Source organism: Acinonyx jubatus, chromosome B4 (assembly GCF_027475565.1).
Source record: "Acinonyx jubatus isolate Ajub_Pintada_27869175 chromosome B4, VMU_Ajub_asm_v1.0, whole genome shotgun sequence".
NCBI lineage: Eukaryota > Metazoa > Chordata > Mammalia > Carnivora > Felidae > Acinonyx > Acinonyx jubatus.
Window position 1 is genome coordinate 131,054,244 of NC_069387.1, and position 22,339 is coordinate 131,076,582.

Below are 22,339 nucleotides of genomic sequence, written 5' to 3' on the forward strand. Positions count from 1 at the left end.
AAAAGCTGTTAGGGTCATGGTTGGCTTCATGGTGCAGTTATCAGTATGAAATGACTGATTTATAAAAATTAAGCTGACCTTAAGTGGCAAGAGTAGCAGTACAGCATCTAGGAAGGGATCTGCATTTCTGTAATGGGCACCACACCGTGGAAAGAAAGAGATCGACTTCTGTGGAGCCTGTGCGGTTTGGGCCAGATTGGTCAATGAATTTGAACCTGTGTCATATGTGCAAGGGTTAAACATGTAGGAATGTCTACCCCCAGGGGAAGTGTTCCTACCTGAGGAAGCTCAGGGAGTGGTCTTCAAAGCTTTGAAGGGCTCTGGTGCCCGACGCTTAGCAGTCTCTTGGTAAATGTCTGTCGGATGTTTTGTTCAGTGACACTTATTCTGCTACCGAAAGTACTGATGGTGAGAGTCAAAGCAACAGGGAAAAGCCTCCAGCCCGATATAAGTTGAGATTTTTAGGTATTATCATCCGCAGCAGCAATTCCGTGACCTTTACCCCACTGGGGCACAGCTGAGGGGCAGCACCTTCCCATCGGCATACTTGGTACATTGGCCACGACTCTGTCTTCTGAGTCTACCCCAGAAGGCGTATTTAGGAGTGGCTGGTGGTGGTTGGGATAACCTTGAGTCTACTCTAATTTATTAAGATCTGAGGTGGGTTTTTCCTTCCAAGTAAATAATTTACAAACGAAAGTACTCGCAGTATCCCTCACACCTTGCAGAAACACCTCTGTATTCTTTAACACTAAGGTGGGCGCCATTTGTTCAGAGATGCTTCTGGCTGCCACTTGAAAGTGAATGAATGTGAGGTATAAGGCGTGTGGTTCAGATAGATGGCCACAGAATAGTCCAGATGAGAGGTAATGAGGGCTTGAACCTGGTTAGGAGCGGTGGTGATAGGAGGAAGGAAGGCATTGGAGAGATGTTTTGGTTCAGTGCAGTGTAATGATGATCAGATAATGACGACTTTTAGGTTTCTGACACGAGGAGCTGGTTGGGTGATGACTCTGTTTCTTGAACTAGGAGATAATGGGGAGAGCTGGGGAACAAGTTTGAGAGTAAGGAGAAAAAGGGTGAAAGAGCGATCTGAGTTGGAGGTAGTGATTTGGGAAACACTTGGGCATACATGATAAAGTCTGAGCATGGGGGAATTTGTACTCAAGTAACTTAAATGTGGGAAGAGTGTAGGCCCCACCTTCATGTTCAGATTTCTTAAAAAGACACAACTAGGGGAGCCTGGGTGGCACAGTCGGTTGAGCGTCCAACTTTCGCTCGGGTCATGATCTCACAGTTTGGGTGTTCGAGCCCCGCGTCAGGCGCTCTGCTGACAGCTTGGAGCCTGGAGCCTGCTTCAGATTCTGTGTCTCCCTTTCTCTGCCCCTCCCCTGCTTGCACTCTGTCTCTCTCTCTCAAAAATAAATAAACCTTAAAAAAAATAAAAGATACAACTCATAACCAAATTCAGGTGCCATCTTACAACTCTGATTAGGAGGTGGCCAGCTACCACCCTCCAAACAGATCTGACTCTCCTCCTGTTTTTGTATTGCCCATAAGCTAGGAATTTTTTTTACATTTTTTCAGTGGTTAGGAAAATTATACAAGAATGATATTTTGTGACAGTGAGAATGGTATGAAATTTATACTTTACTGTGATTAGTACAGTTGTATGGAGCACAGCCACACTCTGTCGTTTGCGCATGGTCTGTGGCTGCTTTTGCCTATACTCACAGTAGAGTCGTCACAACCAAGACTGTATGGCCAGCAAAACCTAAAATATTTATTGTCTGGCCCGTTACAGAAAAAGTCTTCTGAGCCCTGACCAAGAGTGTAAGAACCCACAAAGGAAGAGAGAAAGGAGGAGCTGAAGAGCTGGCTGGAGTGGGTCTCAGCAGCTCTCACAAAAGCAGAGGGAGGATATGGCCAATAGTGTCCGAAGTTGCAGAAAAGTCAAGAGAAGGTCCAACAAGTGTCCATTAGACTGACAATGAAGATCACTAGTTGTTGAATGAGAAGAGTTCCCAGGGAGATGTTCAGGGCAAAAGCCAATGTGCATGGAGTCTGAGGAGTGAGTACAAGGTAAAGAAATGAAGGCAGTGCTCAGAGATGACTGAGAACTCCTCAGTGCACAGCAGCCACTGTCTGTGTGTCCTCAGTCTGAGATTCTTGTTGTGTTGCATTGTAACTAATGATTATTTACCAAGAAATTTTCAGTTGAAAATAATGTCTTTTCTAGGGCTTGTATGTGTTTTAACTGCTACCTTTAATAAAACATTTCTAGGGGTGCCTGGGTGGCTCTGTTGGTTGAGTGTTCGACTTTTGATTTCAGCTCAGGTCACGATCCCAGGGTCGTGGGATCAGCCCTGCACAGGGCTCCATGCTTCAGCATGGAGCCTGCTTAAGATTCTCTCCACTCCCCATCCCCCCCGCCCCTCTCCCCTGCTCGCGCGTGTGTGTGCATGCACGCGTTCTCTCTCTCTCTTTCTAGAACAAAAAAGTTCTCATCACTAGAAAAAAAACATTCCTAGAAGGGTTTTTTTAGTGTTTGTACTATCAGGATATTTAAAGATAGTAGTTCTTATTGGTCCTGCTTGTTTCAGATTTTTCTTAATGCCTTTATCTGAAAGAGTAGCATTTTATTGAAGTTTTTTCAGAAATAGAGGCAATTTAGAAGTGCAGACTGTAAGATGAGAATAACGGTGACAGGGAACGGGAAATAGATTCAGTCATAAGAGCAAATAAATGGTTCTTGGAAGTCATTGAATGGAAATTAGAAAATAAGATACCCAGCATTTTTCACAGTGTCTTTGTTTCCCTTTGCTACAGAGATCATGTTTAAGCCACTGACCTTTTCTCTGGGAGATAAGAAATTATGCCCTTATTTTGAGCAGCTTATCTTTAAACCAATTTGCACTACAACCTACAAATCAGTAAGGTTCTGAAGAAAAACAAGAGGGACTGAAAAGTAATTCCCACTCCCTTATAATTTCCATCTCCTCTGTTAGCATCTGACATCCTGGAGCATGCTGTAATGCACACACTAACTCTGGGAGGTCCTAAGTTTGGACTTTGGGAAGCAGGTTGGATTGGGCCTCCTGCCTAATAGCTGCATTGCTCTCCAGTCTAGAGTTCTGATTGGCCTTTAAATGCTCCAAATTCTTGAAATCACAGAAAGGTGTAAGAAAGCAATTGAGTAAGAATTCATTCAAGTTCTGGGGCACGTGGGTGGCTCAGTCCATTGAGCACCCGGCTTTGGCTCAGATCATGATCTTGTGGTTGGTGAGTTCAAGCCCCCATCGGGCTCACTACCCTCCTCAGATCCTCTGCCCCTCCCCTGCTCAACTCTCAAAAAATATGTAAAAAACAGTTCTGAAACACAGTTTTCTCCTAACATATAACTCAGAAATTTTCTGACTGGGTCCTGGAGTTTTGAATGACTAGTCTCCTAGACTAGCACGATATTGGAAGGAAAGTGGCTGAGAGGTAGTCTGATTTTATTTTTTAAAAAGGGTTTATTATTTATGATCCCTTCTATCCCTGATATGGTGGGAAAATGCTCTGAGGCACTTTTGCAGGGAATCTTGCACAATACATGTTACCCAAGTTTCTTTGATTATGCTGTGAATGTTGTAACGTTAGTCAAACTGGGTGTTCAGACCTCCATGCTGTTGACTGCCCTTACTATGTCTTGCTCTGTTTCAGGGAATGAGTCCAGGTGTGTAACAGACGTGGTTAATGTAGAGTGGAGATTCTAGTGCTTTTATGGAAGGGCGGCCTCGTGGAAGCATAGCTCCTTCTATCCTAAAAACCATTTGGGAAGATCCCTCGCAGCCTTTGCCGACGTCTCATTTCTTCTCATAATAAGAGGAAAGGGGACTGGGAGTGCCATCTGCTATGCAATCTTGCAAGCACAGAGAGAAAATGAATCATTGGATAACTCATCTGCACTCATTTATCAGTTATTTTTACCCATCAGCTGCTGTAAGGTCATACAGAACCTACTATATTGATAATATCATATAGTGACCAATTTATTTTCTTAAGAAATAGGTTTATTCTGCTCATCAGGTTGTGGATCCTCTGACCTCCCTTCCTTACTGGAAGGCCCGATACTGCCTCATGGTTGGCTAAAGTTAGACCAGGGGTTGCCTTGAAGTTACTTCAGGCTCTTACTCTTCTTTCTTGGTTACACCCAGTACTCCCCAACATCCAGTGGAGGTAGATTGGGTACCCTGATTTCTGATGATGCCTCTCCCTTCATAAAGGAGCCAGTTCAATGAGCAACAGGCTGGCCCAGCACCATTGCAGTGGTCAGGGCAGTACCGCCCCGGAGTTGGCCCAAACATTACTCTGGATGTCAGGGAACGTGACCTCAGAATCATCCGAACTGTCAGGCTCAACGATTGTTTCTGTAATATTGCCAGCCTCTGTTTGCCAGGCAGATTTTCTTGGAAAGGGTGACAGTCTTTTGGTAGGATGAAGCAAGGGACATCGAGATCCAGAAGAACATTCTATGGAGGGCTGAGGGCAAAGCCCTCAACTTCTGCAGAGTGTCCTGCAGATTGTATCTTCATACGGTCATCCTGCACATTCCCATACTTCCTATTTGCCCTTTTTAAAAGTAAGGTAAAACATTAAATTCTTTAAAGTAAATAGGAAACATGCCTACATTGTGACATTTTTGTTTTAGATAAGAGTTGGAGTAAATATACAAGGTACCCTTAAGGCTTTTTTTTTTTTTTTTTTTTTTTTTTGACAAAAGCGAAAAAACCCCCACAAAACCAAACCTTACAACATTTCTATTTGCACAGAATTTGCAAAGTACCAAGCAAGAGTGGTTGCGTTTAGGTAGCTATAGAAACCCAAACCAAGTTGATTTTGTGATTCTCCAGGGCTGAGGTTTCCTGTGGGGGTCTACTCGGTGCCAGGACCTAAAAAATAAGATGAAAGATGGGTCCTTACCCTGGTGAGAGCAAGGAGCTTGTAAATGCGAGTTTCAATATAATATGGTGAATTCGTGGTAAAGAAAGACGGACAGTGTGTTCCAAGAGCACAAATGAAGGTGCTTAGCCTACTTAGTCCAGGGACTTCAGGAAAGGTTTCTCAGAGGTAAATCTTTAAGAATGTGGATAAAGGGCATTTGGGCTGAGAGCCTTGAACCTTTACTGAGGACTTGGCCTGGGGCCCATATGTACCCTTCGACCTGCTAGGGAACCTTCCAGGGATTTAGGGAAGTGACTGGTGACTGCTTCCCCCTCCCCCTTAGTTAATGGACTAGAGTCCTGGGGTATTGCTGTCTTTGAGTCCTTGTCACCCGCACTCCCCACCTCTGCCTGATCTCCAGTGAACTGAAGATGCAGGGGAGTTTAGAAAGACCACGTCCACCCACAGTAGGATGGAAGATCCATTACTGGAATTGGTCTCGTGTAAGCTTTCCGAAAGACAATCTTCATAAAAATGTATTGGACTTCAAAGACCGTTCCCCACTCTCTCTCTTTCAGTGCCCGAAGTGACGAAACCAAGTTTAAGCCAACCAACGGCCGCCAGCCCAATTGGCAGCTCTCCATCGCCACCAGTCAATGGTGGCAACAATGCCAAAAGGGTGGCAGTGCCGAACGGACAGCCGCCAAGCGCCGCCCGCTACATGCCTCGGGAGGTGCCGCCGCGATTCCGTTGCCAGCAGGACCACAAAGTGTTACTAAAACGTGGGCAGCCCCCTCCACCATCCTGCATGCTCCTCGGGGGCGGGGCAGGGCCTCCTCCCCCCACGGCACCCGGAGCAAACCCCAGCAACGCACAAGTGACAGGAACGCTGCTGCAGAGTGACGGTGGGACTGCACCAGGTGAGGAGTCGGGGTCGGGAAGTGATTTCCTGGCAGCTTTAAAGAGAGCGAGCACTTCTTTTGCACTGCCTGGTATAGAGTCCCCAAAAGGCTTTTGGGGTCACTCCCAAGACAGGAGAGGCTCCCTGCACGAGCTGTGTCCCAGCATTTCTCTTCTGAAATTGGGTTTTAGTGTCCAGTGTGTGCTGTTGGCAGGAGAGGCTAATGTGGCTGCCATACGTCATCCCCATTTGGGGCCTTTTTTCCTTTCCTGACAAGCACATGATAAACTCGAGCCTCCGTGGTTCCAGCTGTCACCACAAGTGTGTGCCCAGGGTATGATTGGAGGCGGGGCTAGTGCAGAGGCTTGTTCTGAATCCTGGCTGCCCCTGTTGATGTTCGCAGAACGCTGCGGGGCAGAGAGAGAACCGTCTCTTCGATTACAGTATAAGATCTTGGGGGTGGGGAGGGGATACCAAACAATATCATTCTATCATTTTTTATTAGATTTTTTAAAATCATTGTTTCTTTAGAGGATTTTGAGCTCTGTCAAAAACTATATGTAGATATAAGGGATCTTTAGCTGAAGGGCTCTACTAGAAGTGTTGAGAGTTTTTAATAGATGAATACTAAATCACCTGATAGCAAAGAACCTCCAAACATCACCTCCCGCTTTTTTTTAAGCTTATTAACAGATGTCTACTTAGCTCTTAAAAAAATTTTTTGAGGTTGTACTAGAAAGGCTTGAACATCATCAAGCCTTGGCAAGAACAGTAAATTGGTTATTGTTAACTGTAGCATGCTTCTAGTTAATAGTTCTGAGTTTGAACACAGAAATGCTAGAAAATTCTATTACTGTCTCATGTGCAGAGTAAAAATGGAGACAAACCTCATGGTGACAGATGCTTCATACAGGCTTTTCTGTGGTGGCCCCTCAGGCCAGGCCCAAAGCAGGCAAGGAAAAGCTTCATGGCCCCTCGTAAGCATTTGCGAAAGGAAGTATGTGAGGAGTGGTCATGTCGAGTGTTTCTGCAGCCAAATGTAGCCAGACCTGGACGCAGACATGGGTCTGGGTCCAGTGTGAGTCAGATTCTCTTGTTTGCATTCTTAAAACCAAGGAGGCCACTAAATCTGAAGAGTTTGAGATTCTCTGCTTCCCTACTTTTATATGGCTCTATGTAAGATTTTTTCAACTTTATATTGATTTGAGACTTCTTGGTTAAAGTAACTAAAACAAGTTCAGAAGAAATTACTGGGTTAAAAACATGTCATTTCTCCCCTCTCCCCCCAAATATGATAAATTCCTCCAAAATATGTGCTGAGCCAGACTAATTTATCAGATTAAGTTCCTTAGGCATACAAACTGATTCCTGCTTGCCTGCCCCAGCATCTAGCTGCGTGGGAGTTCATCATTCATCAGGTGCTTACTGAGCAGTGATGCCCTGGCCACTATGTGGAATTCAAACGTGAGCAAGATAGGGTCTCTGCCTAAGAGGGGGAGCTCTTGCGGAAGTCTCTGTGCTAATGTGGGGAAGGAAGATGTGACCACAGCTCCACAGCACTGAGCAAAGTGGCTCTAGACAGGGAAGGGCATTTTCAGATGATGAACTTAAAAACAAACAAAAAAAAACTCCTAGAAGAAATGGCACTTGAACTAGGCCCAGAAAGATGGGTAAATTTCAGTATGTGCATTCAGGAGGAAAAACCAGTAGGTGCCAATGTGGAATGGTGCCAGGATGAGAAGGCACGAGTTGTGGAATGTCAAGTCGTGTGGAATGGCGACATCTACATAGAAACCAGTGGAAGATAAGATTAGAAAAGTCATTTGGGCCCAGGTTGTGTAGCATCTTGATCAAACTCCAGGCCAAAGAGTTTAGCTTTATCATTGTGCGCTAGGAAACTGTTGGAAGCTTCCCCTACAGCAGTGATCTAATTGAAGCTGTGCTTTAGAACAATTACTCTAGCCAGGGGTGTTTAGAGTAGATTCGAGATACAAAGCAAGGTCAGGGTGTTACTGCATTGTCTCAAGATATGAGAAGGCCCTTCTCTGTCAATAGAAAAGACAAGGGGAGGGGCACCTGGGTAGCTCAGTCGGTTAAGCATCCAACTTCAGCTCAGGTCATGATCTCACAGTTCGTGAGTTCGAGCCCCACATCAGGCTCTGTGCTGACAGCTCGGAGCCTGGAGCCTGCTTCAGATTCTGTGTCTCCCTCTCTCTCTCTCTGCCCCTCCCTGACTTGTGCTCTGTCTCACTCTCTCTCAAAAATAAACATTCAAAAAAAAAAAAAAAAAGACAAGGGAATAGCTTTGAGAGATGTTGTGGAGTTACACCTAGCAAATACACCAACCAGGCAAAATGAAAGAGGAGATGACTAAGGTGTGACACAGTTTACTAAGACGGGCAACTGGCTAGAGAAGCTAGTTTGTGGGGAAACGTGATGAGCTCTCTTAGGGGCACTTTGAGCTTGAGGTGTTAATAGAGTGCGCGTGTGTAGCTGTGATTGATGAGACCATCTCTTCCCCAGAGTCAACCCTTGGAGGTGCTGCTGCTTCAAATTATGCAAATTCCACTTGGGGCCCGGGAGCCTCCTCCAACAACGGCGCCTCCCCCAACCCAATTCACATCTGGGACAAGGTGATTGTAGACGGGTCTGACATGGAAGAGTGGCCTTGTATCGCCAGCAAAGACACTGAGTCTTCTTCCGAAAACACCACCGATAACAACAGTGCCTCGAACCCTGGCTCTGAGAAGAGCACTCTGCCAGGAAGCACCACTAGTAACAAAGGAAAAGGGAGCCAGTGCCAGTCTGCAAGTTCTGGGAACGAATGTAATCTTGGGGTCTGGAAATCTGACCCTAAGACTAAATCTGTTCAATCTTCCAACTCTACTACAGAGAGCAACAATGGACTAGGAAATTGGAGGAATGTGAGTGGTCAGGATAGAATTGGACCTGGCTCTGGCTTCAGCAACTTTAACCCAAATAGCAACCCATCTGCCTGGCCAGCGCTGGTCCAAGAAGGAAATCCTAGGAAAGGGGCATTGGAAACGGATACTAGTAATTCCAGTGCACAGGTTAGCACAGTAGGTCAGGCATCCAGGGAACAGCAGTCAAAGATGGAAAATGCGGGTGTTAATTTTGTTGTCTCTGGCAGAGAACAGGCTCAAATTCATAACACTGATGGACCAAAAAATGGAAACACTAACTCCTTGAACTTAAGTTCACCAAACCCCATGGAGAATAAGGGAATGCCCTTTGGAATGGGCTTGGCGAACGCCTCCAGGAGCACTGATGCCCCTTCACAAAGCACTGGAGATCGAAAGACTGGGAGTGTTGGATCTTGGGGTGCAGCTAGGGGGCCTTCTGGAACTGACACAGCCTCTGGACAAAGCAATTCTGGAAACAATGGGAACAATGGAAAGGATAGAGAGGACTCCTGGAAAGGAGCCTCTGTTCAGAAATCAACTGGGTCAAAAAATGACTCTTGGGACAACAATAACCGGTCTACGGGTGGGTCCTGGAACTTTGGCCCTCAGGACTCTAATGACAACAAATGGGGTGAAGGGAACAAAATGACATCTGGGGTCTCTCAGGGAGAATGGAAACAGCCGACTGGGTCTGATGAGTTGAAAATTGGAGAATGGAGTGGTCCAAACCAACCAAATTCTAGCACTGGAGCATGGGACAATCAAAAGGGCCACCCCCTCCCTGAAAACCAAGGCAATGCCCAGGCTCCCTGTTGGGGAAGATCTTCCAGCTCCACAGGAAGTGAAGTTGGAGGTCAAAGCACTGGAAGCAACCACAAAGCAGGAAGTAGTGACAGTCATAATTCTGGCCGTCGGTCATACCGGCCCACACATCCTGATTGTCAGGCTGTCTTACAGACTCTTTTGAGCCGAACTGATTTGGACCCCAGGGTGCTCTCAAACACTGGCTGGGGCCAAACTCAAATTAAGCAGGACACGGTGTGGGATATCGAAGAGGTGCCAAGGCCTGAGGGGAAATCTGACAAAGGAACCGAGGGGTGGGAGAGCGCTGCCACACAGACCAAGAACTCAGGGGGCTGGGGAGATGCACCCAGCCAAAGCAATCAAATGAAGTCTGGATGGGGGGAGCTCTCAGCCTCTACAGAGTGGAAAGACCCCAAGAACACAGGAGGCTGGAATGACTACAAGAACAACAACTCTTCCAACTGGGGAGGCGGCCGACCAGATGAAAAGCCATCTTCCTCTTGGAATGAGAACTCCAACAAGGATCAGGGGTGGGGAGGGGGACGCCAGCCCAATCAAGGATGGACTTCTGGGAAGAATGGTTGGGGAGAGGAAGTCGACCAGGCGAAAAACAGCAGTTGGGAAAGTCCTGCAAGTAAACCCGTGTCTGGGTGGGGCGAAGGAGGGCAGAACGAAATCGGAACTTGGGGGAACAGTGGGAATACAAGCCTAGCTTCCAAAGGCGGGTGGGAAGATTGCAAAAGGTCTCCAGCATGGACCGAGACAGGCAGACAGCCCAATTCCTGGAATAAACAGCACCAACAGCAGCAGCAGCCACAGCAGCCACCGCCACCACAACCAGAGGCTTCTGGTTCATGGGGAGGCCCACCCCCAGCACCTCCAGGCAACGGACGACCTTCCAATTCCAACTGGAGCAGCGGGCCACAGCCAGTAACCCCTAAGGATGAGGAACCCAGTGGTTGGGAAGAGCCATCCCCACAGTCAATTAGTCGGAAAATGGACATCGATGATGGCACTTCCGCATGGGGAGACCCTAACAGTTATAACTACAAGAATGTGAATCTGTGGGATAAGAATTCCCAAGGGGGCCCAGCACCTCGAGAACCAAACCTGCCCACCCCGATGACCAGTAAATCAGCATCAGGTAGGCAGTGGCCTTTTTTCTTGTGAAAAATCCTAAAGCAGGGCATTATTATTAAGCTTCATTTACTCAGCCTTGTTCTGGAAATCTTTCCTACGTTAACCCTACTCTGCTGTTTACAGAGTCTCCTTTTTTATGAGATGATAGCAATAACAGATGCTGGTGGTACATTTTAATGTTCTTTCTTGACAGAAGCGAAAAGACGCCATCCCTGTGTTACTCTCCCAAAGCTTGGGGTTTTTTTTTGCTTTGTGTGGGTTTTTTTTTTTTTTTTTTTTTTTAATTGTATTGGTCTGCAGAATCCAAAAGATACAGCTCACTAAACAAACTACACTCCAGGTTTTAAAGTGAAGAATTAAAATAGTAGCAGAAATAGACCTGGTTTCCATTCGAGTTCTACCTGTGGACACATCCTCGGTGTTTCTCCTTCCCCAGCAGAGGGGAAGTATTTTGTTGCTCTTGCTGGGGCCATCAGAATGCTCTAGCCCAGCTGGGGTCTGGAAGGCTTCAGTCACTCTCCACATGATTTTTAATGATCACCTCTGGAAGTGGAGTGCTTTGTAAAAGAAATTGTTCTCTCCTGATAATCACTTGCTCAGAATTAAACTTTTCTTCTTCCTTTGTTTGAATAGAAACATCATACCTGATAAATTAAAAGTAATGCTGGTAATATCATCTTTGGCACTATCAACTTGAATGTCCCCATAAAGCATAGAATTCAACAAATTAAGGGAATGCACTGTTCAGATGGGGTATTTTTTGTTTTTGTTTTTTAGTTAAAATTAATCATAGTTAGTTACCCACTCCCTGAGTAAGCCTTGGGGAGTGTTCAGTGAATGCAGTTACGGCCACTTACAAAATGATTGCCTTTAACTAGTTCTTTTTTTCCCCCCAAATATTGAAAAGTATGAGGGAGGAAATAAAGATTGTTCATTAAGTCTCTATCTAGCATAAAATCTGCTAACATGTAAAAAAAAATTATCCATGTAGTAAAAACCTCCAAACTGTACAGAAAAGCAAAATGTAATATATAAATGAATCTTAGCCCCTAGAATCTCTTCCCACAGGTAATCTTTTAGAGTTTTGTGTCTCATTCAAAAATTTTGTTCCTTACCTATACCAAAATCTGTCTCCCCTTTACAGATTTGACACAGAAGGAATTGCTGTTCTCCGCCTTGCCTTTTTCACCCTACTTTAAAACTTTCCATGTTAGCATGTACGTTTTTGTCTTTTGTTTTGTGTACAGTATTGATTTCATGGATGATGCGATTGGTCGGACCAGCCCTTTTTTGATAGGTATTTAGGTTGCTTCCGAAGCGTTCTCAACAGCGATAGAGCGTTGTTGTACGTGTCATTTCATGTACTTTCCAAGTATATCTATGGTATAATTTCCTGGCAACGGAATTACTGGGCCCGAAGTTAAAGCAACAGTACCAGTTGCCCCCTACGAGGCAACTGTATTTCTGTATTTGTATTTCTGCCAGCAGAACATAGAGTGACTGTTCCTCTCACCTTCTCCCCACCCCCTACCCCTGGATGTTGAGATGTTTCATTTCACAAATCATTCTTAGAGACACATTTTCTTTCTTTACAGTCTGGAGCAAAAGCACACCACCTGCTCCAGATAATGGTACTTCAGCTTGGGGTGAGCCAAACGAAAGCAGTCCTGGGTGGGGCGAAATGGACGACACTGGAGCATCGACCACGGGCTGGGGAAACGCACCCTCCAACGCTCCAAATGCCATGAAACCTAGTAAGTTTAGAGCATTGTCTGTGAGGGATTTTCCATTAATTCGGGGGTCAGACATTTTGGTGAGGGCTGCTGTAATGTTTAAACTGTCATTTCAGTGAGATTCAGGATCGTGAACCTTTAATAGATGGTTAGTAACAAGTGGCCGTGACTTAGCTTTGGGTATTAACATGTTTACATTGAACTAGAAGTCATAAGTTAATTTTGTTGATTTTATTTTAAGTTAGGTTTAGTATCTGGCCAGAATTGAAATGTTGATGTGGTACTTTTTTTTTTTTTTTTTTTTTTGCCAGTAACTTAAATACTGCTCACCATATCTATTTTGCATTTTTGCCCCTTTGTTAGTATAATTTAAAAAGATTTTCCTGGCTTTTTAATGTGGAACATAGCCTCTGCTGCCCAGTGACTTCACCCTTCTGTTTTCCTTGTCCCTTTGTGTCTCCTCTCATACTCCCACCCACATAGGAACGTTGAAGGTTTCTTGAACCCAACAAAGATTGCTTCATTTGGATTTTTTATACAAAGCATGTCACACTTATTCATAATCGTTGAAAGTCTAAGCTTTACTTGATCCAGCTGGCAACGTGTTGTCACAGCAGTTTGCAAAACTTTGTAAACTGATGCTATGGAATGTCTCGTAGGAAGTTCCTCTGTTGAAAAATTCAGTTTCAAGTGCCCATTTTCACTTGTTTGTAGTTTTCTTAAAAAGTATTCCAACATCTCTTTTCTGCTATATTGCAGACTTAAAGAATTACCTTCTTTTATTTTTAAAGTGTGGTCATATCGAATTCTCAAAATTTGAGTGAGAATAATTCTGTTATCAGTTTTATTGTGTGATATTTCTGACTCTTCCAGTGCCCATGAAGAAGTACAATCATTGCTGTATTCTAGAAATTCATTCTTGTGTCGTTAATTTGACTGCAGTTTAAAAATTATCAATCTCCTTCACTGCATAGAAATAGCTTTATAAAGACCTTGATTTCATCATGGTTTTCACAGTAAAACTGGTTGTATCATCACGGGAAATACCATGCCATAGACTTGAAATAGACCCGAAATGCTGGTGGAAGGTATTAACCAGACCCTTGGCACAAGGAGGTACTTCAGCAGTACTGTCAGGATTTTTAGGTGTCTTTCCCAACCTCAGAATCACCCTTCCTCCATCACAAAACTTGCACTTTTCTCCAGATTTTTAAGAAAGTCTTCTATTCTTCAGGATCCTCTGTAGTTAAAGCTATAGTTATACTTATCTTTTGTCTGAGTAATGTGAATGTGGAAGGGGGTAGAATATTTGCCTGGCCGTATAGATGGATTAGATAAGATGACAAATATCCCAGAATGCCGTGTTCATAAGGACCAATCATTGTGGTTATTGTTATATGTAGCTGTTGCATACAGTCCCTCCATTTTTTTTCTTAAAGATTCCAAATCTATGCAAGATGGCTGGGGGGAGAGTGACGGTTCAGTGACGGGAACTCGCCATCCCAGCTGGGAAGAGGAGGACGATGGAGGAGTCTGGAACACCGCCGGCTCTCAGGGAAGTGCTTCCTCCCACAACTCAGCAAGCTGGGGACAAGGAGGAAAGAAGCAGATGAAGGTAGCCCACTTTAGAAAAGTTCGAGCTTGTTTCTTCATTCTTAGAAGGCAGAACTGAGAATTTTCTAATGGAAGGAGCCCTGAGGTCCTAAGTAAGGGGAAAAATATTTTCTTAAGAGCAAATTGAGTACTTCCTCTTTACTCCTCATCTTCCTTCCCCATGACCTTGAAACCTCGAACCTCAGAGCTGTTGCTGTGGGTAAAGTGGAATTTTTAGAGACAGGAGATTTTTTTTTTTCACTTTTAGTTTCCATATTATAATTCTTCAGAAGCTTTCAAGGCACACTTTGTAAATGTTTTATGCTTTTGCATTCTAAAGCCAAGGAAGGCCTTAGGGTAAGTCCCCATGATACATAGAAGAGAAACCAAAGTAAGATAGCTTTTCCAGTGGCAATCAACGTGATTGGTTTTTCTCTGATGCGGGAAATTCCAAAACCCAGAACCATCCTCCCAGCAAAGCAAAGTGCTGGAGCACAAGCCTGATGCAGCAACCAGGTGATGTGCCTACATCCCGTACCAGCTTGCGTTTGAAAGCTGTTGGCTTTCCATATCTTGGAGCAGCTCCACGTCCCCCTTGATGTGCCTAATTCGATGAGGACTTTGGTTTCAATGTAGAACAGGTCTTTGAACCTGAACCACTCTCTCAGCAGAGGTGTTCTTTTCCCTTCCACAGATAAATTGATGGAAATTAGAAGTGGGCAGCCATATAATTTCAACTTCACAGTGAATATTGTCCTGGTTTCAAATACGTCCTAGAAGGTCTTCAGTTGGCTAAGGGGGCTGCGCCTTCATCACTTTTTGCTGTAGGATATTAATTTTGTTCTGAACATAGTAACTCGATAGCCTAAGAACACAGGTAGTTCCTGTTGGAGACATCCTGTTTAAGCGCCCGTTACAATTTCCCTTCTGAGGACTTCTTTCTGTTCGCCCTAGTCACAAAAGGAATTATTCAGTAAACTCCTCAGCAATTTTTGTACTCTCAGGCTATCTGGCTTGTTGTGGTCTTGTTTTTGTCATTTACAAACTCCCATTGAGACGGAATGAAAAGGCAGTCAAGGGAGACTGCTTACTGACCAGAAGTGACCAGGGGGAAGGTGCTCACCCACTCAGGCTGCCCCATGACTGACAATTCTGACCTTTTGTATCTGAGGGCCTTTTTTTTTTTTTTTAACTGATTGTGATGCAGATACAGACAACGTAAAATGTACCGTTTTAACCACCTTTAAGTGCGCACAGTTCAGTAGCATTGAGTACATTCAGCACCATTCAACACTAGACGATGTGACCATCAACACCATCTAGACACAAAACTCTTTTCATCTTGCAAAACTGAAACTCCGTTCACATTAAGCAAATCTACCAATTCTCCCCTCCCTCCACTGAGGGCTTTTTTGACCTTAAAACCTGTAACTGAACTTAAATTAACTTACTCGCTTCCAAGAATTAATAACATCGACATAACAAATATCATCAAAACACAGTTTTTATTTGAAGAATGCACAAATGCACAAAGCCCCATCACCACCTCTCCCCACCAAGTCCTCATCATAGTCCATCCTGCCTTCTCTGCAGAAGTAAAAGTGGAGCTGATAGGGGTCCTCTTCAGGGAGACGCTAGGTTGTCCCTTCTTAAGAAATAAAAACTCACATCCGCCTTGCTTTACAGTAAGATCAGGGATGGTGTCTTTTGCTAGGCGTCTTTCCCACTGGGGACCCATGTCCTTTATACTACGTAACAAGCAGATGAAGCTCTGCATAGATGAGTCCTCATTGTATCCACACAGAGACTAATGACCAGTTTAGCCTATTTAAATAGGCTAGTGCCTATTTATTTTCCAAATAATAGGCACTAGCATCAAACTCTTTCTTTTCTTTTAATACAAACTGGCTTAGGTTACAAGAAGATACTAAAAGGAAAAGTACTAGCATGCGAACATTGTATTTTAGAAAATCTGATATTGACCTTCTTCTATTTATAAGGTAAAAACACCAGCTGACTGTATGTTTTTCCAGTTACTTCTAATTCAGTGTGACGAATAAAATAAGAATGAAAACATAGATAGAACTAGAGAACTTACTCTTCCAGACTAACTGAAAATATCAAAATAACCACAGTTAAAGAGGGAGATTTGGGTTCAAAAAGGTAAACTGTTGGTTCTGCATTTTCAATCAGTACTTAAATGCAACTCAGCTGTGAAGTGAGATAAAATAAATTATTTGGTTCTGAGGTTACACATTTCATTTCTATAGTGTTCACTGAAAGGAGGAAACAATGATTCATGGATGAATCCTCTTGCCAAACAGTTTTCAAATATGGGATTGCTGGTAAGTTTCATTTTCTCCTGTGTATAATATACGGCATCTTTTACTTTTAGCACAAATGTTAAGACCACTGTCATATATAGTTCAAAATTCTAGATTTAGGGGTGCCTGGGTGGCTTAGTTAGGCAACTGACTCTTGACTTTGGCTCAGGTCATGATCTCACAGTTCATGGTTTCAAGCCCTGCATTGGGCTCTGCATTGACAGTGCAGAGCCTGCTTGGCATCCTCTCTCTTCCTCTCTCTCTCTGCCCCTTCCCCCCTCAAAATAAATAAATACACTTTAAATCTGTCTTAATTTAAAAAACAAAACAAAGTTACAGATTTGGAAACTGGTTAAACAATATTTCTCATTTGGATTGAGTGATATTTATTTTCTCTTATTTTTAATGAAATAACTCCAATACTTAGAGGTTATGACTTTTGAATTTGTAGTCCTTGTACCCTTTTCCTGAGGTAGTTAGGGGAAGAAAGAGCCAGGCCCTTGAAACTTACATAATTTTCCCTGACTACTGCTGTACCAGTTTTCATATTATACTTTTGAAAATGACAACAACTGCACAATAACTAGAGAAATTATTTATAATTAATTATATAGGGAATTCTTGTAGGATTTCTCTCTCTCTTTTTTTTTTTTAATCTCTTGGGAGCATTGTGGGGACACCCCGTCCCTGGTTGCCAAAAGACAAACGGCTTGACTTGGCTGCACATTTCCAGATTTCATGACTTGACAAGTCACGAGAAGAAGTTGTCGTCATTTGGCTGACACTCCTGGAATTTGATCCCGAGCCGACTGGAACTTGAGGACAGGGTTTTATTTCTCTGAGCAGCTATTTAGCTGTTGCTCTGTCCGTAGAATTGCTGAAACTGACTGATTCTATGTGAAAATCGAATTTACAAATGTAGACCCAGCAGCAATCAAATTAGTCATATTATAAATGATATTGTCTTCATTCCCATGTAAGGTTCACATCAAAGGACCTTGTGTGGTCCCACTAGTAAGCTGTCACTCCCACATAAATAATGCCTTTTTTTTTCTCTCTGATTCAGACGTTGAATTCAAACCTTTAATCCTCCCTCACCGTTGCTTATTTTTCAGAGTCAAACTGAAGATAATCCAAGCAGCAAAATGGATTTGTCTGTAGGTGTGTATCACTCCACTAATGTGAATGGGATATATTGTTGTTAATGATGTCACGTTGGTTCCCTCCTCCATTTGACTGGGCCGGGTGCTAGTCAGCAGACACGAAGGATCGTCCTACACACTAGGTAGGGACTGAAGACTGAAATGGCTGCAGGATCCAAGAAAGTAACGTAGAGGAGTGGGGTATGCCAGGTATAAGAAATTGGGACTTGGAGGCCACCTGTAAGGCGGCCACTTGACCGCCCTTGGCAGTTGTTGCCTTGGAGGGTAAAGGCCCAGCTTTGTCAGCAATTCAGACATATGTTGACATCCTGATTTTTAAATACTGGAAACTAATTCAGATTTTAAAAACTGTGGTGTGTGGCCGAACAAAATATGTCTGTGGCCCCGCCAGACTCCACTTTTCAGATTTCTCGTCGCGTGTGCACCGAGATGTTTCATTACTGACGAGCTGTCCCAGTGCAAGTGGAGCAGATGCCGTGTCAGCCCTTAGTCTGTGGGCTCCTCACCGTGATGCTGTTGCTCACTTTGAGGACCTTAAAGAGAGTCAAACTGAGAAGAAAGTAAAACAGTCCTGGGTCATAAGGGAAATAGCCTTTGATTGATGATATTTTATTTATTTATTTAAAAAAAATTTTTTTTTTAATGTTTTTATTCATTTTTGAGACAGAGAGACAGAGCATGAGCAGGGGAGGGGCAGAGAGAGAGGGAGACACAGAATCTGAAGCAGGCTCCAGGCTCTGAGCTGTCAGCACAGAGCCCGACGCGGGGCTCAAACTCACGGAGTGTGAGATCATGACCTGAGCTGAAGTCGGACGCTTAACCGACTGAGCCACCCAGGCGCCCCGATTGATGATATTTTAAAATCTAAGAATGACAGGGTGCCTGGGTGACTCAGTTAAGCGTCCGACTCTTGATTTCAGCTCAGGTCATGATCTCATGGTTCGTGAGTTTGAGCCCCGAGTCGGACTCCGTGCTATCAGCGCAGAAGCTGCTTGGGATTCTCTCTCTCTTTCTTTCTCTGCCCCTCCCCCACTCGCTCGCAAGTCTCTCTCTCTCTCTCTCTCTCTCTCTCTCTCTCTCAAAATAAACAAGTAAACTTTAAAAAAGAAAAAGTCTAAGAATAACAAAAACGTAAGCTTCCAGGGGTACTGATCATGCCCATGTACAATAGCACATTTCCAGAGCTTTGAAGAAAAGAGGACCATCATGGTACCTAGGAAATCACATTGTTCACTTGATGTGTTCACGTCTGAGTTCTAAATTCTAGGGTCACAGCTGTGCCTAATAGGCCTCTTTATCCCCAGTAACTGTTTCACAACCAACCCTACCCATTTATCTGGCAGATGCTAAATAGCAGCAAGAGACAAATTCTCTCACTGAGGACGTTTGAATTTATGAGCCAGTTATACTCCTCAAACACATCAGTAACCAGTTAGGATATTTTTTTAGTTGGATTTTTACCAGTTTGGCCCTAAGTCTCTCTTTCAGTCTTCCATTGAAAACAAGCTACAACAGATACAGATCTTTTAAAAAGAAACAAAAGGATCCACATGTGCTCCAGGGAGGGTCCCCAGCAGCCTCAACCAACAAGATCTCTCGTGGTCTTACACTTGACACCCCCGGGAGGCAAGCGGGACTGGTCACTCCTGGTCAAAACATTGGTTCTTGAAATTTTCACTTCTTCTGTGCTACTTTTCAGGGAGCCTTCCAGATAAAAAATTTGACGTGGACAAGAGAGCGATGAATCTCGGGGATTTTAATGATATCATGAGGAAGGATCGATCTGGGTTCCGTCCACCTAATTCCAAAGACATGGGAACCACAGATAGTGGGCCTTATTTTGAGAAGGTGAGTTGAATCCTTTGAGATAATAATTCATGTGAACCACTTTGGTTTCCATTTGTTCTTTTGATAATTAATTCCAGGAGGAAATGTAGAATTACTGAATTAATTAATGAGCAAAACGCAGACATCACCTGCTTTTAAGTGGTGAAAACAATTGATGTCAACAGGTGATTGGGCAGTAGCTAGAACCATCTGTCCTTAGCATGTGAGTATGGTGAAGGTGGTCTGAATTTTTGGAAATTTTATGAAACTTGGAGGGGGTATATGGTCTGACTTTTTACAGTTGAAGAAATGCACACTCAAAATGTGTAGAAGAAATTTTAGAGATAAATTTATTCTGAATTCTTTTTTCTGCTGCTTTGCAATGAGAAATTAAATTTGGGATCTTGTGTAAACAATCTGTATCTCCCAAGGCCTTGCCTTCTAGCTTTGTCAAGATGGCCCAGAACTTGGTCTTTTGATGTTTCGAAGAGACTTCCTTTGTTTTCTCTCTCCATTTCCCCAGTGACCTATTTTTAGTTACAGTGGTACACTGTCCAAATTCTCAAGTACCTGATTTCAGTGTGTCATTTATACCTATTTGTTTTGATTTTTATCAGTTCTAATGGAGGAGATCATTCCTTGATTCAGAATACAGATTTTCCATGGCCCCGGTCTTCAGAAAGCAGTTAAAACTGAAAGTTTTAGATCTAGCCCATTTTTGACACCACTGATGCTGGTCCAGGCAGCAACAGATTCACAAGATTACTCTGGCTTCTGTTTCAGCAGCCACATCGTTAGAGTAATCGATATTAGATGTATAAAAATAAAGTGTCTGGCAATGTTTATCTTCACGCAATGGGCAGAATGTGTTACTGACTTAGAGAATAAGAAAAAAATCTGGATCAGAGATGACAGATGGTGTCTGTTGGGCCAAGTGTGATGACTCTTACCAGATCCAAATTCCGTCCTCGTTTATTGCTAATACACTCTAATTCTGTTTGTTCCTAGTGTTTCTCTCTTGTCCCTTCTTGCATTCTGTTGCTTCACTAACCAACACTCCTTGTGATTGGCTAACTCCTACTGCTTTTCAGCTGACTTTGCCTTTCTCCAATCAAGATGGGTGCCTTGGGGATGAGGCTCCCTGCTCTCCCTTCTCCCCTTCTCCCAGCTACAAGCTGTCTCCCTCTGGTTCCACACTACCCAACGTCAGCCTTGGAGCAATCGGCACAGGGCTCAACCCCCAAAACTTCGCTGCTAGACAAGTAAGGAGGCCTCTCAAATTTATAACTGCTCGGCTGTGGCCTCGCCTTGGCCCTGGTCTGCAGTTTATTGCATTTTTTGTCTGTCTTGGGAAATTTGTTGATTACTGAATGCACAGAATGATGCTAAGTATTAGGCTTTAGATCTTTCAGCCCATAGAACCCATCTCTCTTCATGTTTTCTCAACATGGATTTTATTTTCAATCTGTTTCTTTAGTCCTCTCATATTTGGTCATAAGTTCACATTTAATAAGTTAACTAATAACTGGCTTAGGAAAATGTTAAAGAGGCTACATAGGTATCTTATTACGCCTACCTTAGCAACTTATTTGCCATTTTTAACATTAGATTGAATGGCAAGTGATACTTTTGAAGTCTTTTCAATTTGATAAGACTTCTAACTAGAAAACAGTGGCAAAACTAGTAAAGAGTAAATACTTGAGCATTACAGCATCTTAAAATCTAATGTCCTTAAGCGTAAAATATAATAATTAACCAGAGAAAGGTAATTTGATATGAGAGAATGAAGCTTTGGGAAGACTTGATATTGTTCAGATGTGGCAAACAGCCTGGGGCACCCCGTTCCCTAGGGGTGCGTCTCCATGGTCCCAGGAAGGGCTGTGCACTGGGCGAGACCGGCAGGGCTGGCCCCCTAAGGCCCCCTCTCTCACCTTTGCGGGCCTAAGGCAGCCTGAGGGGCTGTCACTGCAGCTCCTGTGTAGTTCTCGTAGAGAAAACCAGGAATTTGGAGACAATTCCTTTGTGACGGTGACTCCAGGGATGATATTTTCCTAGCCACAGTTCTGTGACCACTTAACCTGTCACTGTGGCTTTCACCTCAGGATATCATGGAAGGATGTTTAATTATTAATTGTATCCATTCTGTTTCCACATGAGGGCTTTCACATACAAGTTAAAGGATGATGTAAAACCTCTCTCACACCATAGTCCTCCAGTTACACGCAGGTCTTTCATACGCTTCTAATTGTTGCCTCAGCACATTTTTTAAATGGATCATGTTATATCCATGTATTCAGTTGGTTATCTCTGGTTTGGGAGTTTTGGGTAATTTCTTGTTTTCTTTATTTTTTATATTTCCCTGTATTTCTTAATGTTTCCATAGAGAATGTAGATGTGCATTGCTTTTATAAACAGAGAAGAAATAATTACATCAGTGGTTTTGGGCAGCTTTTTTGTTTAGGATTGAGGTATACAAAATATAAGTTACCCTAACACTCTTGAGTAATGATTATAAACATGCCCACAGGATCACATGTTTATCAAATGCCATTAGTATATAATTTTTAGCATAACATAAACCAGCCGAAGTATCCGTGCACTGGACACTAAGAAAAGGTCATTCCTCTTTGATTTCTTTTGGTTTGGTTGTTTGTTTTGTTTTTTGAATCTGTGGATTGCTACAAAGTCCATTGTGAATCAACTAAATATGATCATGACTTTTTTCACACGTGACTATTTTCATGCAGACTTCATATACTTCCTATTTAAAAATTAAAATGTGAGGTTTTTATTTTAAAATCACAGATTTCAGTCAGCTTGCTAACACTGTTTTTAATTTATATGCCTTTCTGAGTTAAACACTGTAGTTGAGGCAAATATCACCAATAAATATTGGACTCAGGTCATCATATAACAGTGAAGCTGTAGAAATAACCAGATTAACTGCGGTTAACATATAAATAGCGTTTGATGACCGCTTTCCTAATTTCTAAACATACTTTAA

General features: G+C 43.3%; 1 protein-coding gene across 12 annotated transcripts in view; it reads left to right on the plus strand.

Moving 5' to 3' along the window:
- TNRC6B (trinucleotide repeat containing adaptor 6B) overlaps nucleotides 1-22,339 on the plus strand; it is a 251,022-nt gene that overhangs the window by 187,054 nt on the left and 41,629 nt on the right. For 9 of the 12 annotated variants that reach the window (XM_053226831.1, XM_027070659.2, XM_027070661.2 and 6 more), the window contains 8 exons: nucleotides 5,505-5,846; nucleotides 8,351-10,699; nucleotides 12,291-12,449; nucleotides 13,868-14,043; nucleotides 16,292-16,366; nucleotides 17,461-17,506; nucleotides 19,208-19,356; nucleotides 20,427-20,597. In XM_053226831.1, the coding sequence (XP_053082806.1) occupies nucleotides 5,505-5,846; nucleotides 8,351-10,699; nucleotides 12,291-12,449; nucleotides 13,868-14,043; nucleotides 16,292-16,366; nucleotides 17,461-17,506; nucleotides 19,208-19,356; nucleotides 20,427-20,597 (3,467 nt within the window). The remainder of the gene's footprint in view (nucleotides 1-5,504; nucleotides 5,847-8,350; nucleotides 10,700-12,290; nucleotides 12,450-13,867; nucleotides 14,044-16,291; nucleotides 16,367-17,460; nucleotides 17,507-19,207; nucleotides 19,357-20,426; nucleotides 20,598-22,339) is intronic. The other 3 variants (XM_053226835.1, XM_053226837.1, XM_053226836.1) reach the window with 1 other exon arrangement.